The sequence below is a fragment of the Impatiens glandulifera genome, chromosome 8 (assembly GCF_907164915.1).
Source record: "Impatiens glandulifera chromosome 8, dImpGla2.1, whole genome shotgun sequence".
NCBI lineage: Eukaryota > Viridiplantae > Streptophyta > Magnoliopsida > Ericales > Balsaminaceae > Impatiens > Impatiens glandulifera.
The window spans coordinates 9,461,485-9,478,757 of NC_061869.1; the positions used below are offsets into that span (position 1 = coordinate 9,461,485).

At 31.8% G+C, this 17,273-nt stretch overlaps 2 protein-coding genes across 2 annotated transcripts; one reads left to right on the top strand and one right to left on the bottom strand.

Annotated features, from left to right (window-relative positions):
* Positions 1-1,821: 1,821 nt before the first annotated feature.
* Positions 1,822-5,329, bottom strand: LOC124911537 (probable LRR receptor-like serine/threonine-protein kinase At5g45780). Its single transcript, XM_047452037.1, has 11 exons — positions 4,982-5,329; positions 4,780-4,912; positions 4,622-4,693; positions 4,405-4,548; positions 4,234-4,305; positions 4,077-4,136; positions 3,912-3,988; positions 3,307-3,453; positions 2,889-3,227; positions 2,423-2,814; positions 1,822-2,271 (listed from the first exon to the last, which is right to left on the bottom strand). Exons 1-11 carry the CDS (start codon positions 5,115-5,117, stop codon positions 1,945-1,947), a joined length of 1,899 nt encoding a protein of 632 aa, XP_047307993.1. The 5' UTR covers positions 5,118-5,329; the 3' UTR covers positions 1,822-1,944.
* Positions 5,330-13,049: 7,720 nt separating this feature from the next.
* On the top strand, positions 13,050-16,994 carry LOC124912916 (probable LRR receptor-like serine/threonine-protein kinase At3g47570). Its single transcript, XM_047453552.1, has 4 exons — positions 13,050-13,977; positions 14,058-14,357; positions 14,576-16,492; positions 16,569-16,994. Exons 1-4 carry the CDS (start codon positions 13,050-13,052, stop codon positions 16,907-16,909), a joined length of 3,486 nt encoding a protein of 1,161 aa, XP_047309508.1. The 3' UTR covers positions 16,910-16,994.
* The last annotated feature ends 279 nt before the right edge of the window (positions 16,995-17,273 follow it).

Consider the following 17,273-nt stretch of genomic DNA (forward strand, 5'->3'; position numbering starts at 1 on the left):
TATTTTAAATCATAAAAATGCAATTTTTTATACATTTTAAATATTAAAAAAATCAGTTTATTTTAATTAATTTTAAATATGACTGTGGGGTATTTTGATCAATTTCTTCTCATAAAAATATTTTCTCCTTAATCTAAGTATTTCAAATGGAATTTTGGATAACTTTTAAATAAACTCAAATCATTTAAAATATTTTCTTATAAAATATATTAATTAAACTTGTTAGAATTTAAAATATTTAACTTTATGGATTAGGGTGTTACTAATAACAAATAAAAGTTGGATATTTAAATTTTGTATACGTTGTTTTTTATAGTTTTTATGCCATTTTTAATATTAGTCCTACAAAATAATATATTTCAATTTGACCGTTTTAAATTTGATAAAGAAACGAGTTTATTTGGTGCAAGAAATTTAAATATATTTTAATTTTTTTAATGAAATAATTTTTTATTATATATTCTGTAAAATATTTCTATTTGTAGTGTATTTTTGTTGAAATATGTTAGACTAGTTAAATTTAAATTTTTAAATAACTTACTATATTTTCTATTATTCTTTCATATAAATAAATTATTTGTAATATTTTTAAAAAGTTTATAATATATTAATACTTTTTAATTATTTTAACTCAATAGTTTAAATTTTTATATTTTAATTAGTAGAATTTGAATAAGATTAACCCAAAGAATTATTCCTTGCCTAACTTATACTCACTAGTCAAAACCCCTATTTAGTCTAATATTTCTCTTTCATCTATATTATGTATAAAATTGGTATGACCAAAAAAATTAATTTAAATCGTGTTGAATTCCATTAATAATAATTAAACGTACAATATGATGAGAATAATATTAACAAAAGAAAGTTGAAAAACGATGTCATTTTTTTGTAAGAGAATTAAAAAATTAATATGAGAAATAATATTTATATTTTAATCTAGTTGTAAAATGATACATTTCAACTTTCTTTTCTAATATTATTCCCCTTTTTCTTATTTATCTTATATAAAATAATAATAATAAATTATAAAGATAACCATCATCTTGGATTTTGTATAAATATTTGTTTTATAGTTATCCGCGCGCAAAAGAAAGCAAACTCGACCGCCATTAATGGAGGAGGCAGAAGAAATCATCTCACTTTTCGATTCTATTTGGTTTTCATCTATAAAAACAGAATCAAACCCACAAAGATCATCAGCATCTGAAGATAACCCACAAATCAAAATTCATCAAAACAAACCAAGATCATATCTTTCAGCTCCCATGATGAACAACCACTCTGTCTCTCCTGATTCAGTCCTATTCTCATCTCAAAGAGAGATTACAGAGGTAGAACATGAAAAGGTGAAAAACCCCAGAATTAATAGTTTGAAGAAGATTCGGACGTCAAAGAGCTTGTCTGAGCTTGAATTTGAGGAGGTTAAAGGGTTTATGGACTTAGGGTTTGTTTTCTCTGAAGAAGATAGGAATTCAAAGTTGGTTGAGATAATACCAGGGTTGCAGAGAATGGAGAAGAAGGATGAAGAAGATGGAGTTCAAAGGCCTTACCTTTCTGAAGCATGGGAGGATCTTGAAAGAAGGAAAAGTGAAAATTTGTTACTTCAATGGAGGATGCCTGGTTTCACTAATGAAATTGGGATGAAGAGTAATCTCAAGAAATGGGCTCATACTGTTGCAGCCACAATCAAATAGTTTTGCCTCAAATATGCCTTTCTTTTACCCTAGTTTATCTTTACTATTATAAATATAAACAAATTTAAAAAAGGATATAGTAATAATATTTATAATGTTAAGAAAAAATAATGTGTTGTATATGTTCTTACAAAAAACTATATCCATTTCTTCCTTTGCCAGCCTTCAACAATGGGGACATTATAATCTCATTATCAACAACATATTCAAACTAGGGGCAATATTTTTGTGTATTGAATGCGCTGATTCACCTGGGTCCAGAAAGTTCTATCGGTTCAATGACGAAGGAAGACTCGCCATTGCCATCACCACTATAGTTTCTCGAGAAACTGAAATTTCGCACCTCAGTGTTGTCACTTGTGTTTTGTGGTTCATCCATATGTTCTGATTGTTGCCCAACTGTGCTCAATAGTATTCTAAGGACTTCAGACATCTTTGGACGGAGATTGGGACTTGATTTGGTGCAAAGAAGAGCAACTTGTACTGTTTTTTCAAGCTCTTCCGTGCTGAAACATCCTCTTAGATCCCTATCGACAATCACTTCTAGTCTTTTCTCCTCAAACAAGGTCCTCACCTGCAAAAGAAAAATGATGTATGGATTTAATTTCAAATAATCGACTCTCATTGTCAATCATATCATTCAAATAACTGAAGGTGACCAAAGCTCCATTCCCACTTAATTTTTAAGACAACATGAATTCTGGAAAAAAGTAAAATAAAATTACCCAATCAAGGATCATTCCCTTTTGAACCTGACCATTTCCAGCATCCAAAGCCTTCTGACCTGTGATGAGTTCTAACAAAAGTATGCCAAATCCAAAAACATCGGTTTTCTCAGAAGACTGTCCAGTTGAGAGATACTCAGGGGCAATATGTCCAACAGTTCCCCGAACAGCAGTTGTGACATGAGAATCGCGACAATCCAATAGCTTAGCAAGGCCAAAATCCCCAACAACCGCTTCAAAACTTTCATCAAGCAAAATATTTGCAGCTTTTACATCCCTGTGGATTATTTTCGGATTGCATTGTTCATGCAAGTATACAAGTCCACGAGCAGCTCCGATGGCGATATGCATTCGTTTGCTCCAATCCAATGATGGAGTTTCCTGGCGAGTGTCTGTTGAAAATATAAAGAGCAAATTTCTTTTTGTTTAATCACAAGATGAAAACAAAAAATAAAAAAACTCTTACCTCTTAATCGATCTGCAACACTCCCATTAGGCATATAAGGATAAACAAGCAACCTCTCATTAGAAGACATACAAAAACCATATAGCTGTAGAAGATTCCGATGCAAAGCCAAACCAATCATTTCAACTTCAGTTTGAAACTGCCTTTCCCCTGTGAAATTCGGATCCTTCAATCTTTTAACTGCAATCGAATTCCCATTTGGAAGACAACCTTTGTAAACAACTCCATATCCGCCCTGTCCTATGATGTTCTTCGGGCTAAAACTGCTAGTTGAAGTTTGCAGTTCACGGAAAGTAAATCTCCTTAGATGGCCGATGTCAAAATCATAATCTTGCTGCACTGCATGTTTGGATTATTATAAGAGAAACTCTCCATTAAAAAACATGAAAATTGAAAAGAAATCGTTGCGAGAGAATACCATAGGAGGCTAAAAGAAGACGAGATCTGTACCAATGCACCCAACAAACGAGAACCATCATAGAAGCAATAAACGTGCAACTTACACCAACTGCAACTGAAATTACCCGTTCATGGTGATAATTGGTTTTTGTATATGAACTCGTCTCTGCAATTTAAGGATTACGTTACGAGTACATAAACCAACATTCACTTTATTGTTTACAATCTAAAATTGGTCAATTTATTATAAAGTTGGTTGATTCTACTCCCACTAATTAGCTTCCTACAGAGAAAAAACTCTGGTTTCAAAAAAAAAAATTGTTCTTTGTTTGAGTATTTATAATATTGGTTACAAAATAAAGATTCAAAGTTTCAATCTTCAGCCCTTATAAAGAACTATTCAAACTATATTGATATAGTATATTATATTTTGAGATTATAATACTATCTCATAATACTATTTAAAAAAGTAATATTTCATAATACAATATAAATATGATTGAGAATAATAATATTTGATTAGGATAATAACATTACTTTACATTAGAGACATTGTATCCTATAAATAGACAATCTCTATTATGTAATAATAAAACATCTCTTTAAGTTTTCTACAAATCTTACCATTAACATCAGGTTTTGGGACATCGTTGCAAATTTGAGACGACAGGGAAGAACAAAGGTAGCTGTTTCCTGTAATACTACAACCAGATGAAGAATTGTCAGGAAACAGATGAAAATGGAAACTAATGTTTCAAAATGGGATCTTAATCGACACGAAAACAGTACCTGTAGCCTTTAGCTAGAATTTTGGGAGTAGGACCACTGAGGTTATTATACGAAAGATCTCTGTTAAAACATAATATTGGAAACTGATGCTTATAATCTCTTCATGGCTTAAACAAGATCAAACTAAAGTACCAGAAACATAGAACATAAAACATACAAGAACAATAGAGCAGTGAGATTTGCAACAGGTTCGGGAATTTGTCCATTCAGTTTGTTTCTACTGAGCCGTCTGAAATGTGAAAGTAAAAGGTCGAGTTCTAAAATGAAGGCAATGGTATGAAAATGCAGAAGTAAACAAATGAGAATTCAGTTATCAAGTTAGACTCACAAGTAACTGAGATGAGTTAAGAAACCCAAAGAACTTGGAATGTGACCTTCGAATTGATTACCCGAAAGATCTAGAGTTTGAAGCTCTGAGAGCTTCCCGATTTCTGATGGGATTGAACCAGATAATTTGTTGTTCTGGAATAGCCTGTTTCGTCGCAAAAGTAACAATCAGAATAGTTCAAAAGATTAAAAACAAAAGCAAATTGAATGTAACTGACATTGTCTCAAGATGAGTCAAATTCTCAATACTTGGAGAGAGTATCCCGTACAATCCTGCACTTGCCATTTCACTGCAAATGAACTTGAGTAAGTAAAGAACAGCAGCTTCCCAATTCAACTAAAAGAAGACACATTCATACAAGTCTAACTAACTTACAGAGATATCACAAACCCTTCAGGAGAACAACCAATCATGTTCCATGTACAAGGATCAACCGAATTTATGTCCCAACCATCAAGAACATGATTCTCGTACATTAGTTTGCTCTTTATCGACATTAATGCAGCCACTGACATACCCATATTACAGTGAGAAATGAGCCCAAAAATGAAAATGAAGTTGCAATTTGAACATTTACCTTCAAAGTTAACCCCTTTAGGTGAGAGGAGATAGTCAGAAGCTCGAGCAGCAACAGCATAACACGAGAGAAGGAGAAAAACCCAGTTCATACGGTCCATTTTGAGGCGATTGAGTGAGAAGAATGCGGTCGCCATTTATGGGTTTGGCTGTAGAATGAGAGTTACAGGGTCTTGGGAAGCTCGAGAGAAAGCATGGAAAATCTGAAAAAAAATGTAGAATCGGCGCAATTTGATGATAGCAGTAGTAAGTGTTTATATTTTTTTAATGAGAACGAGACAAATTGGAAGCGAGGGAAAATTGCCTCGAGATTGGGCAATCACAGAGATGGTCCCCATTTGCCATTAGTCCAAAATTTTTTATTTTACAAATCTTATTTATTTTTTAATATTATTATATTTAAAAATTAATATTTTGTGACTGTATATTGACATTTTACAAATTGAAAAAATATAGAAAAAAAAAATTTAGAAGTGATTTGTTTATATTATTAAATGGCCTATAGATTGATTTGCTCTTACACCTAAGATGAACGAGTTAAGCGATCTCCTGACGCTGTAGATGTAAAAATATATTGGTAGGAGAGTGTTCCGCCTTAGTAGGAAACACTCTCACGATCAGTGGTAAATTAAATGAAAGCGAAAATGTTGACTTAAGTAACGCAAACATTGGTGAGAATTCAATGCCCCGAAAACCTAAGGGGTCCTCCGCAATGTTCGTCTATAGAAGGTGAGTTGAGGCCTAAGATCAGACCTAAAGGCATAATTGATGGACAACATGTGAATATTCATTTACTACCCTTGTTGGTCCCTCGGAGGCTAGGTTAGCCGAAAGATGGTTATTAGTTTAAGAGCGTGACCCTATTTTTTCAAGATAAAAAGGGTAGAGAAAATGTATCTACCTAATGTTCGAGTACCTGGCGCTGAAGTAACTAATGTTATACTCTTAAGAAAAGCTCAATCACCTTCAACAAAAAAAAAAAAAGGTACTTGTACCTAAAATTGTAAAAAAAATATTAGATCAAATGATCATTATTAAATTAGATAAAATATTTTAACGTGAAAAATAATAAAAAAATATTTTTTTATTATACTTTTAGATTTTTTTTGATAAATAAAAAATATTAAATTTATAAATGACCTATACATTACAGGAAAACAAAATTGGATATTATTTTTAAGTTATTGTTCGGATTTATTTTATTTAAAAATAAAACTAACATATTTAAGTATGAATCAAATATAGTTTGATTTTCACTAAGAATGAATTGTGTTAAAGTTATGGTCATAACCATATAATCCCGTAACATTAAACAAAAACCATAACTATATAATGATATAATCCCGTAGCATCAAACAAAAACCAGTCTAAAAAATTACTTAGAACCTACAAAATCTATAAATAAAATTAAAATTAAGAGATCTTAATTTGTAATACAAAAATAAAATAATAAGGATGTAAACAATTATATAAACAAAATCTAAATCTAAAACATAAATACCAACAATATGTGGAAAAAATAGAACCACCACCCAACATCAAACACACACATATATATAAACAAAATTTACAAAAGTTTAGAAGATTGTTTTTTTTTTTTTTTACGGATAAAACAATTTCATTAAACAACACTTTTGTTGAAGAGTGCAAAAAAAATGATAAAACCTAAATAAAAACCAATTTATAACATGTTAAAGAAACTTTTTACCATCCAAGCAAACCAAATTATCAATCAACAATACAAAAGTTAATACAATAAATATTAAGACTCGTTGTCATCAAGATCGATACAAATGTCGATGTCCCTAGCTGATTTGGCCTGACTACTTATTCGGGCGTAGTTAACCTGTTGAGTAATTTGTAGGCCTTCCTTTCAACCTCCCATATTTGCACCCTTGATTTCTTTTATCAATCTTGATAAGGGTCTCTTAACTATGTTCAAACGGATTCTAAGTCCTCTTGTACCTTACAAAGTTACTTCAAATTTATGAGGTTTTTGAGACGATGAATATTGGTTTATTTGTTGTTGATAGTAAGGATCTTTCTTAAGGGCTCAGATCATCTGTCCCAAGTTTTGTTTCAATCTGTTTCAAAATCCCAAAACGACAATATTTTAATTAACGTGAAAGTTTTAACTCTGTTTCTTTTAACTTTATTCTTGATTTATCAGTCCATCAGTCCCGATTAGCATCTCTTGTTCTTGATCTATTAGCCTCAACAAGAGATATCAAAAGACCAAGATCCAATCTTCAAAATCTCTAACAAAGCCTTATCTCTAACAAAGCCGTAATCAATTTTGAAGATTGAATCGTGGTCTTTTGATATCTCTGTTGGGGCTAATAGATCAAGAATAAGAGATGATAATCGGGCTGATAGATCAAGAACAAAAGATGTTAATCGAGACTGATGGACTGATAAATCAAGAAGTGAGAGACAGAAATAAAATGAAAAGAAAAAGTAAAAGGTAAAGTAAAAATTAAAGTTAAATTAAAAATTAATTAAAACGATGATTTTGGAATAAAACTTGGGACAGATGATATGAGCCCCTTTCCTAATATATTCTTCTCATTCCGAGACAACATTAGAAAAAAAATGTTAGACATACTATCCTAAACCCAAAAGTAACTCTAAATAATCACAAAATGTCAAATGTTTGAAAAAGAAGCAAAAACTCTTTTAAGAGCAGATGTAACAAACACTAGAAAATATTGAAATGAAAGTGGGTGAAGAAATATGTCAATTAACATTTTTTTAGTTTCTTTTTTGTGACAAAAAAAAATTTGTCTGCAATGAACACAAAAAGGCCCAAATTGAATATTCTGAGTAAAAATATTAAACTTCATAAATATTCGAACTCATAATATTATAGATATAAGTTTTTGCGCTTTATTAGGGTGTGTTTGATGATGGGGAATTGGAATTGGAATTGGCATTGGAATTCTAATTCCAATTCCATGAGAATTGACATTGAATTACAATTCAATTCCTATGTTTGGTAAAATGATAGAATTGTAATTCAATTCCAATTCCTATGTTTGGGAAAATGATAGAATTGTAATTCAATTCTAATTCCAATGTTTGTAAAATAAAATATCGGTTAAAAATGTTAACTTTTAAAATATGTTTTGACGTTTTGGCACGTTTAATACGTTTTTGACATTTTTTCACATTTTCACACGTTTTTCACGTTTTTCACACGTTTTAACACGTTTTTCATATTCTTCACACATTTTTCACGTTTTCACACGTTTTTCACGTTTTTCAAACGTTTTTCACGTTTTTCACATATTTTTCACGTTTTTCACGTTTTCACACGTTTTTTACACGTTTTTACACGTTTTCACACGTTTTCACGTTTTCACGTTTTTTACACGTTTTAATACGTTTTCACGTTTTTCACACATTACAACACGTTTTTCACGTTTTTCACACGTTTTCACACATTATTCACACATTTTTCACGTTTTCACGTTTTTCACACGTTTTAACACGTTTTTCACGTTTTACACGTTTTTCACGTTTTACACGTTTTTCACGTTTTTCATGTTTTTCACGTTTTTCACACGTTTTAACACGTTTTCAAACGTTTTAACACGTTTTTTCACACGTTTTTCACGTTTTTCACACGTTTTTCACGTTTTTCACACGTTTTTCACGTTTTTCACACATTTTCACATGTTTTTCACGTTTTCACACGTTTTAACACGTTTTTCACGTTTTTTAAACGTTTTTCACATGTTTTTCACGTTTTCACACGTTTTTACACGTTTTCACGTTTTTTACACGTTTTAATACGTTTTCACGTTTTTCACACGTTTTTCACGTTTTTCACACATTATTCACACGTTTTAACACGTTTTACATGTTTTTCACGTTTTTCACACGTTTTCCACGTTTTCAAATGTTTTCACGTTTTCTACACGTTTTAACACGTTTTCACTCGTTATTCACACGTTTTTCACAAGTTTTCACACGTTTTTCACGTTTTAACACATTTAACACGTTTTAACACGTTTTTCACGTTTTTCACATTTTTCACGTGTTAAAACGTGTTAAACGTGTTAAATGTGTTAAAAATGTGTCAAACGTGTCAAAAATGTAAAAAAACATGTGAAACGTGTCAACGTGTTAAAAACGTTTTAAACGTGTTAAAAACATGAAAACGTGTTAAACATTCCAAATATGTGAAAAATGTGTTAAACATGCCAAAACGTGAAAAACGTGTTAAACGTGTCAAAAATGTGGTAAACGTGTCAAAAACGTAAAAAAAGTGTTAAATGTGTTTAAAACGTGAAAACATGTTAAACGTGTCAAAAACGTAAAAAATGTGTTAAATGTGTCAAAAACGTGAAAACGTGTTAAACGTGTCAAAAACGTGTTAAACATGTAAAAAACTTGTTAAACGTGCCAAAACGTGTCAAAAATGTGGTAAACGTGTCAAAAACGTAAAAAAATGTGTTAAACGTGTCAAAAACGTGTTAAACGTGTCAAAAACGTGTTAAATATGTGAAAAACTTGTTAAACGTGCCAAAACGTGAAAAACGTGTAAAACGTGTCAAAATTGTGGTAAACGTGTCAAAAACGTAAAAAAAACGTGTTAAATGTGTCAAAAACGTGAAAACGCGTTAAACATGTCAAAAACGTAAAAAAACGTGTTACATGTGTCAAAAACGTGAAAACGTGTTAAACGCGTCAAAAACGTGTTTAATATGTGAAAAACTTGTTAAACGTGCCAAAACGTGCAAAATGTGCCAAAACATAAAAAACGTGTCAAACGTGTCAAAAACGTGTTAAACGTGTTAAAAACGTGAAAATCATGTTAAACGTGTCAAAAACGTGTTAAATGTGTCAAAGACGTGAAAAACGTGTTAAATGTGTCAAAAACGTGTTAAACATGTCAAGGACGTGAAAAACGTGTTAACTGTGTCAAAACGTGTTAAACGTGACAAAAACGTGTTAAACGTGCCAAAAACGTGTTAAACGTGTTAAAAACGTGAAAATCATGTTAAACATGTCAAAAACGTGTTAGACGTGTCAAGAACGTGAAAAACGTGTTAAATGTGTCAAAAACGTGTTAAACGTGCCAAAAACGTATTAAACGTGCCAAAAACGTGTTAAACGTGTCAAAATATGAAAATATGTTAAACGTGTTAAAAACGTGTTTAATGTGTGAAAAACGTGTTAAACATGTCAAAAACATGAAAAACGTGTTAATTTGGAATTACAATTCCGACCTAAAAAGATAGGAATTGAGAACTATCAAATTACACTATATTGAATTCCATTGGAATTCTAATTCCAATTCCAATTCTTAATATTAAAGTGTCCAACAAACATAAGAATTGGAATTGGACCCTCCAATTCCAATTCCAATGCCAATTCCAGGGCTATCAAACACACCCTTACTGTATTTTAAAAACTACAATCATAACATGATTATAGTCGATGAATAGTATAAAGAGAGTTATTCTTAGAATGTTTTTGTAATCCCATGAACAAATTTAAATACCGCTAAGTGACATGAACACAAAGACTGTTGTCACGAACATTGTAAATCCTTCTAAAATTGAATGGATATTTTGAAAATAAAGTTTGGTTGTTTTCGTTGTTGATTAGTACAGATAATGTTGCAGATAGTGACTTATTTTGTGATTTCTTTTTTAAATAAGTGTTTTGTTTGGATTTGAATTATTTTATTTAAATAATTTTGTTTTGTATGTGGTTATTAATAAAATTGTATTAATATTTAATGAAAAATATTATTAAAAAATAAATAGATAATATTTTAGATTAGTTGATAAATTGATTAATTTGATTGATTAAAAAATTTAGTGAAAACGATGAATTATTTACATAATTCAAATAATTTTCACCGAAGAACAATTATTTTTATTTAGCCCATCTGGTTCCAGTCTTACTATTTTTAAATGCATGAACATTTTATTAAATATTTAATAAAATGAAAGCAACTATATATTATTATTATTATTATTAAATTTGTTTATTCTGTTTCATTTAATTCAACCAGCTTTCCTGAGCTGTCCGGGCACGTAATCAATTCTTATTCACATGTTTCAGGTTTATAAAATAAATTTAAATATTGGAGAAATAAATAAAAAAATAGTCATAAATTTTTCAAATAAATCTTACTGCCGGCCGGGCCAGCAGTAGTAGGTCAATAAGTGGAAATATTAATTAATATTTTTAGTTGAATCTTAAAATATTTTAATGTATAAAATTAATAAACAAATAGATGACAAAAAAAAAAACTACCAGGTCTTATATAATGACTTTAATAGTTCTTAATAATGTTCTATTAAATTGTTTTATTTTGTAAGGAAAAAATTGTTTCACTAATTCATAAGTTTAATATTTTTTTCTCTAATATAATATATGATAGAAATCTTTATGCTAGGCTTAGCCATAAAGGGGTTATGTGATTTCTATTACTAAAATGAAAGATTTTTTTTTTATTTGAAAGAGTAAATCATTAATTAAAATGGATATTGGCTTTTGTTAATAACTAGTTCTAGGGTTCTTCTAGAGTCATTCTTCACTCATCTAGTTTGACGGAAAATTTGATACATTTCATTATAGTTTTCATGTCTAAATGTTGTCACAATTATTTCAAGTATTTCGTTAACAATGATTATATATGCGCCTCATTAAATGTAAGTACATGACCAACTAAAGATCTAGCCTAGCCGTTTCATTGGTTGTGAATTAGTATAGGGCATCATTTATGTTTTTTTTGGAAGAATTTTGTTTTTATTCCTAGTCTATGGTGAGGGATTGTTCATTGACAAGATTTTAAGAGGATAATGGCGTGGGAAACTAGTGTTGCTTAAGAATTTCCCAATTTAGCATATATTTTTATTTGTAAGAAAGTTAAGGTTGAAAAAATGTTGGATTATAAGATAAGAAAGAAGGTTCTCTACCATTGTAAATTACTCGCCACTCACTTGTGTCGTATTGGGTAAAAATTTGGTCAATATGAAGGTTTGAGACATTCTTAGATGAATGAATAACAATTATTATAGTATGCAACTTTGTTATTTAACTTTCACTGATCACGATGAACATCGATTAGTTGATGGAGAAAGTTATTGAGCAAGAAAATCCCGCCAAAATTATTTTTCTTTGGTTGGAGACAAGTGCATGAAGAATAGTTACATTATAAGAGTTATAGGTTGAGAGGATTGATTTACCTTGCTAAAAGTTCCCTTGACATCATCTCTCGGAATTATCTCACAACAAATGTTTTCTCTAAGAGCTCGTTTTTTAAAAGTTGGTTTTCAAAAATGATATCTTTCGAGACTCACAGGAGATGATTGACCATCTTTCCTCCACAAAGAATCGTTATTATTATTTTTCTAATGTTCATATGTTTAAACGTAACGTCAAAGCATGCCATGAAAAAAAAATGGTATTCAATAAGGTATCGAGCTCGTAAATTCTCGAGAAAACGATTAAGTTCCAGACAAACTATACTAACTATTATGATCGAATTTCAGAAAACGTCGTTCTAAACTAATATACTTATTATTGTTTTTAAAAAATTAGAATATATTTAGACTTGTTTGATAATAAATTGTTTTTTTTTTTAGTATTTCTTTATGTTCTTCTCTTAGTTGGGAATTCAATCATTTCCTTGACCTTTATTTGATATGTTTCTGTTATATTTATTTATTCATATATATTTATTATTGAGCATAGAATAGATACAAAAGATATATTTAGAACAAAAGATCTCGTTTTATTTTTAATAATAAAAAAAATGACCAAATCAACCCAAAATGTGAAAGCAAGTGAAGAAATTAAACAAATAATTTGACTAATTAACAAATAACAATGCTCTTAAATTTGTTTATTGTAATGGGAAACTGACGGATTTGTCAACAAGAAATAAAAACTGAAATGATTGCTTAAAATAAGAATATATATATATATGTCAAAGTCGCATTAAAATAGTGGGCACTAAAATAGTGGGCATTAAAATTATTGGTTAAATATTCACCTCATATAAATGCCTAATCAAAATCTTATGATGATCTTAACACTTTGTAGCCATGATTTTCCCAGGCACTTCAATTATTTTGATAATTTCTTCATTTTGTTTACTTCTTGGACCTTGCTCAGCTCAGTCATCGCTCGGTTTGACGATCGATTCGGATCAATCTGCTCTTATCGCCCTCAAAGCGGCTATAATTCCCGAACCAAATGGAGTTTTAACGACGAATTGGACAGATAACACGTCGATTTGTAACTGGATCGGCGTCACATGCAGCCCCCGTCATAATAGGGTCACAGCTTTGGACCTTCCCAATAGGTCCCTTCTTGGTATTCTCCCGCCTCAACTCGGTAATCTTTCGTTCCTAATCCGACTCAACATTCAAAACAACAGCTTTTACGGGGACCTTCCATTAGAACTCTCCCGCTTGCGACGGCTAAGATTTGTTAGCCTCTATTTGAATAACTTCACCGGATATGTCCCCTCATGGTTGGGAGACTTGCCTCAACTTCAATATTTGGATGTTGGAAATAATAGTTACATTGGCAGCCTTCCAAATGGTCTATTTCGTAACGGGTCGATCTTGGAGACGTTGAGAATGTCGTATAATTTCATAGACGGCAAGATTCCGCGTGAGATTGGGAACTTAAAGAAACTTAAGGTTTTCGACGTGGAGAATAATCTCCTTGTTGGGGAGATACCGTCGTCACTTTTTAATATTTCGTCGCTAAATCTCATTGCTTTTACCACAAATAGGCTATCGGGAGGGCTACCGGTGGACATGTGCTCCAACCTTCCTAACCTTACACAATTATATTTGTCTACCAATGAGTTGTCCGGCGAAATCTCTTCTACAAGTTTCCAAGGATGTTCGAAACTCGAGATTTTGTCTCTTGGAGACAACAAATTTGAAGGGCTTATACCGATAGAAGTAGGGAACTTAACTATGCTCAAGGAACTGTACCTTGGCAGCAATAATTGGCGAGGTAAGGCACTTTTGAATTTTTTATTGAAAATTTTGAATTGGCATCCATTATGTTTTCTTGAAAACATTTGTTTGTGGCAGGTGATGTTCCATATGAATTGGTTAATCTTGTCAACTTGGAGATTTTGGTTTTTCAATACACCAATGTCAACACTCTTTTGCCATCTTTCGTCTTTAATATGTCTTCTTTAAAATGGTTATACCTGAATGGAAATGGTTATAACGGAGTTCTACCAAGAGACTTATGTTCTCATCTTCCTATTCTTGAAATACTCTCTCTTTCCAACAATAACTTAATGGGATCTATTGCAATCTCGATACAAAATTGTTCTTCTCTCAATCAGATTGATCTATCCCAGAACAAATTTACAGGTAAAACTAGTTTAAGTTCATTATCATCAAAATGCATCACAAATAGAAAAATAGATCAATAGCGACAGTATTTTATGTCTATAGTAATTTTTTTTTGTTAATAATACTTTTTTGGTACAAGGTAACAAAACATTGCTAAATTTCTTGGCTATTAACCCTTTTTTATACCTAGTGATGCATGCAAGCATCTTTGAGGATGAGTTCTAATTTCGACATTAATATTGCAGGAGTAATTCCGAAAGAAGTTGGTGAGTTAAGAAAATTGAAGTTATTAAACTTTCAAGACAATCAACTTACTGGTTCCATTCCTTCGTCCATTTTCAACATATCGAGTTTACAAGCTCTTTCACTTTCTTTTAATAAGCTTTCGGGAAATTTGCCGTCAGATTTGGGGCTTAACTTGCCAAATATTGGGTTACTTTTCATTGGAGTGAATAATCTAAGTGGAAGAATTCCCGAGTCCATTTCCAATGCTTCAAATCTTTATAACATAGATTTTGCCAACAATTCATTGAGTGGTCCAATTCCTAACACCTTAGGAAATTTGAGGTATCTCCAAGTCCTAAACTTGTTGATGAATGATTTGACGGGATTGAGCTTCATCACATCCTTGGCCAATTGCAAATACTTATCGACGTTATGGGTACCTTCAAATCCTCTAAATGGTGTTCTTCCTCCGTCCATTGGGAATCTCTCCAAGTCTCTCTCACGTTTGGAGTTGAGTAATTGTGGTATTAGTGGAAGCATTCCACATGAAATTGGAAATTTGATCAATTTGCATGACTTGGGTCTTAATAACAATCATCTTACAGGATCCATTCCAAAGACGATAAACACATTGAAAAGGCTCCAACGATTTAGTATTCGTAGTAATAGGTTACAAGGGCCTATTTCGGAAGAATTATGTAGCTTAGGTGATCAACTAGGTCTATTAGATTTAGGTGATAATGAATTCTCGGATCAAATACCTACTTGTCTTGGACAACTTACCTCTCTAAGGCAACTTTCTTTGGATTCCAATAAGTTGAATTCTAGCATACCAACGAGTTTGTCGAGTTTGAGCAATTTGTTGAATCTCAACTTCTCTAGTAATTCATTCTCAGGGGAAATCCCAAGCAACTTGAGAGCCCTGAAAAACTTGATTACACTTTCATTGGCACAAAATGATTTTCAAGGGTCTATTCCCGAGTTCCTTGGCGAGTTAATAGACTTACAATACTTGGATTTGTCTCATAATAACCTCATTGGCGAAATTCCAAAATCGTTGGAAGCGCTTACTCAACTCATTTACTTCAATGTCTCGTTCAATCAGTTAACCGGAGAAATCCCAAATGGAGGTCCTTTTAGTAACTTCACCGGTCAATCTTTCATGTCGAATTCAAAATTGTGTGGATTACCACAATTCCAAGTCCAACCATGCCCAATTAGCTCCCATCGGTCGAGAAGGAAAACATCGCGTATTCTTTTGTATGTTTTGGTATCGATAACTTCATTAATCATAGCTACAACCTTCATAGTTGTCTTCTTGATACGTCGTGGAAGGAGGATTGACGTAATATCAAAAGAGGATGCGCCTTCCACCAATGTGACTCATAGGAGAATTACTTATAATGAACTCTCCAATGCAACAAATTTGTTTAATGAGTCCAACTTACTTGGAGTTGGGAGTTATGGGGCAGTGTATAAGGGGACTCTAATAGATGGGACGACTGTAGCCATCAAGGTATTCAACTTACAAGCCGAAGGCGGTTTCAAGAGTTTTGAAAAGGAATGCGAAATATTGAGCCAACTTCGTCATCGTAATCTTACAAAAGTTATCACTAGTTGTTCCAATCAAGATTTCAAGGCTTTGGTTCTTGAGTACATGCCTAATGGAAGCCTCGAGAATTGGTTGCACAATGACACAAATTACCTTAGTTTCTTACAAAGGTTAGACATAATGATAGATGTCGCATGTGCATTGGAGTATCTACATCGCGGTTATTCAGTACCGGTGGCTCACTGCGATTTGAAGCCTAGCAACGTGCTTCTTGATGAAGATATGGTGGCACACGTATGCGATTTTGGAATCTCAAGGCTACTTGGAATGGAAGAAAGTGTTGCTCAAACTAGGACACTTGGTACATTTGGATATATTGCGCCAGGTGATCTATTTTTTTTCTTGAGTCTTATAATATCATTTTCAATTGATCACTAGTTTTAATAGTTCTTTTGTTGTAGAATATGGTTTGGATGGATTGGTGTCTATCCGATGCGATGTTTATAGTTTTGGAATCGTATTAATGGAAGTTTTCACGATGAGGAAGCCAACCGATGATATTTTCTCGGGGGAGATGAGCTTAAGAAAGTGGGTGAATGATTCATTCCCTCGTGGGATAGTCGAGATCATAGACTCCAACTTGTTAAAGATAGAGAAAGGGCTCGTGGAAAATAAGATCGATTGTGCTACATCGTTGATGGAGTTGGCTTTGAATTGCTCGGCCGAATTGGCGGACGAGAGAATAAACATTAAAGATGTTTGCACAACTTTGCATGAGATCAAGTCTAGATTTATTGCATAATGTTGATTCCATGTAAATATGTATAAAGAACATTAGTGTTATAATTGTAATAGTGCCTATCTATATAGTATATGTTATTAGCTTATGATTTCTTTATCTAAAATCCTATTAAAAAGTTGTACTAATTGCATGATTGTTATTACTTATTTTTCATTAAAAAGTTGTACTAATTGAATGATTGTTATTACTTATTTTTATGAAATATTTTTACATTCATCATAGTAAATTAAGAAATATACTTTTATAGGGAAATTTGACGAAATGAAAGGGAAATTTGACGAAATGAAATTTTGAGTAGGTCAATATTGGCATGTACGTCACGCGAATATGTATATGTTATACAATTCGTTTACACACGAACATG

Bases quoted from the DNA above. Each gene is read 5' to 3' on its own strand.
- LOC124911537 (XM_047452037.1), bottom strand. From the start codon at position 5,117: ATGGCGACCGCATTCTTCTCACTCAATCGCCTCAAAATGGACCGTATG. The intron at 4,913-4,981 runs GTAAATGTTCAA...TGGGTATGTCAG, and splicing joins TAAAGGGGTTAACTTTGAAG to TGGCTGCATTAATGTCGATA. The intron at 3,228-3,306 runs GTATTCTCTCGC...CCAAACATGCAG, and splicing joins TCTTCTTTTAGCCTCCTATG to TGCAGCAAGATTATGATTTT.
- LOC124912916 (XM_047453552.1), top strand. From the start codon at position 13,050: ATGATTTTCCCAGGCACTTCAATTATTTTGATAATTTCTTCATTTTGT. The intron at 13,978-14,057 runs GTAAGGCACTTT...TGTTTGTGGCAG, and splicing joins TGGCAGCAATAATTGGCGAG to GTGATGTTCCATATGAATTG. The intron at 14,358-14,575 runs GTTTAAGTTCAT...TTAATATTGCAG, and splicing joins CAAATTTACAGGTAAAACTA to GAGTAATTCCGAAAGAAGTT.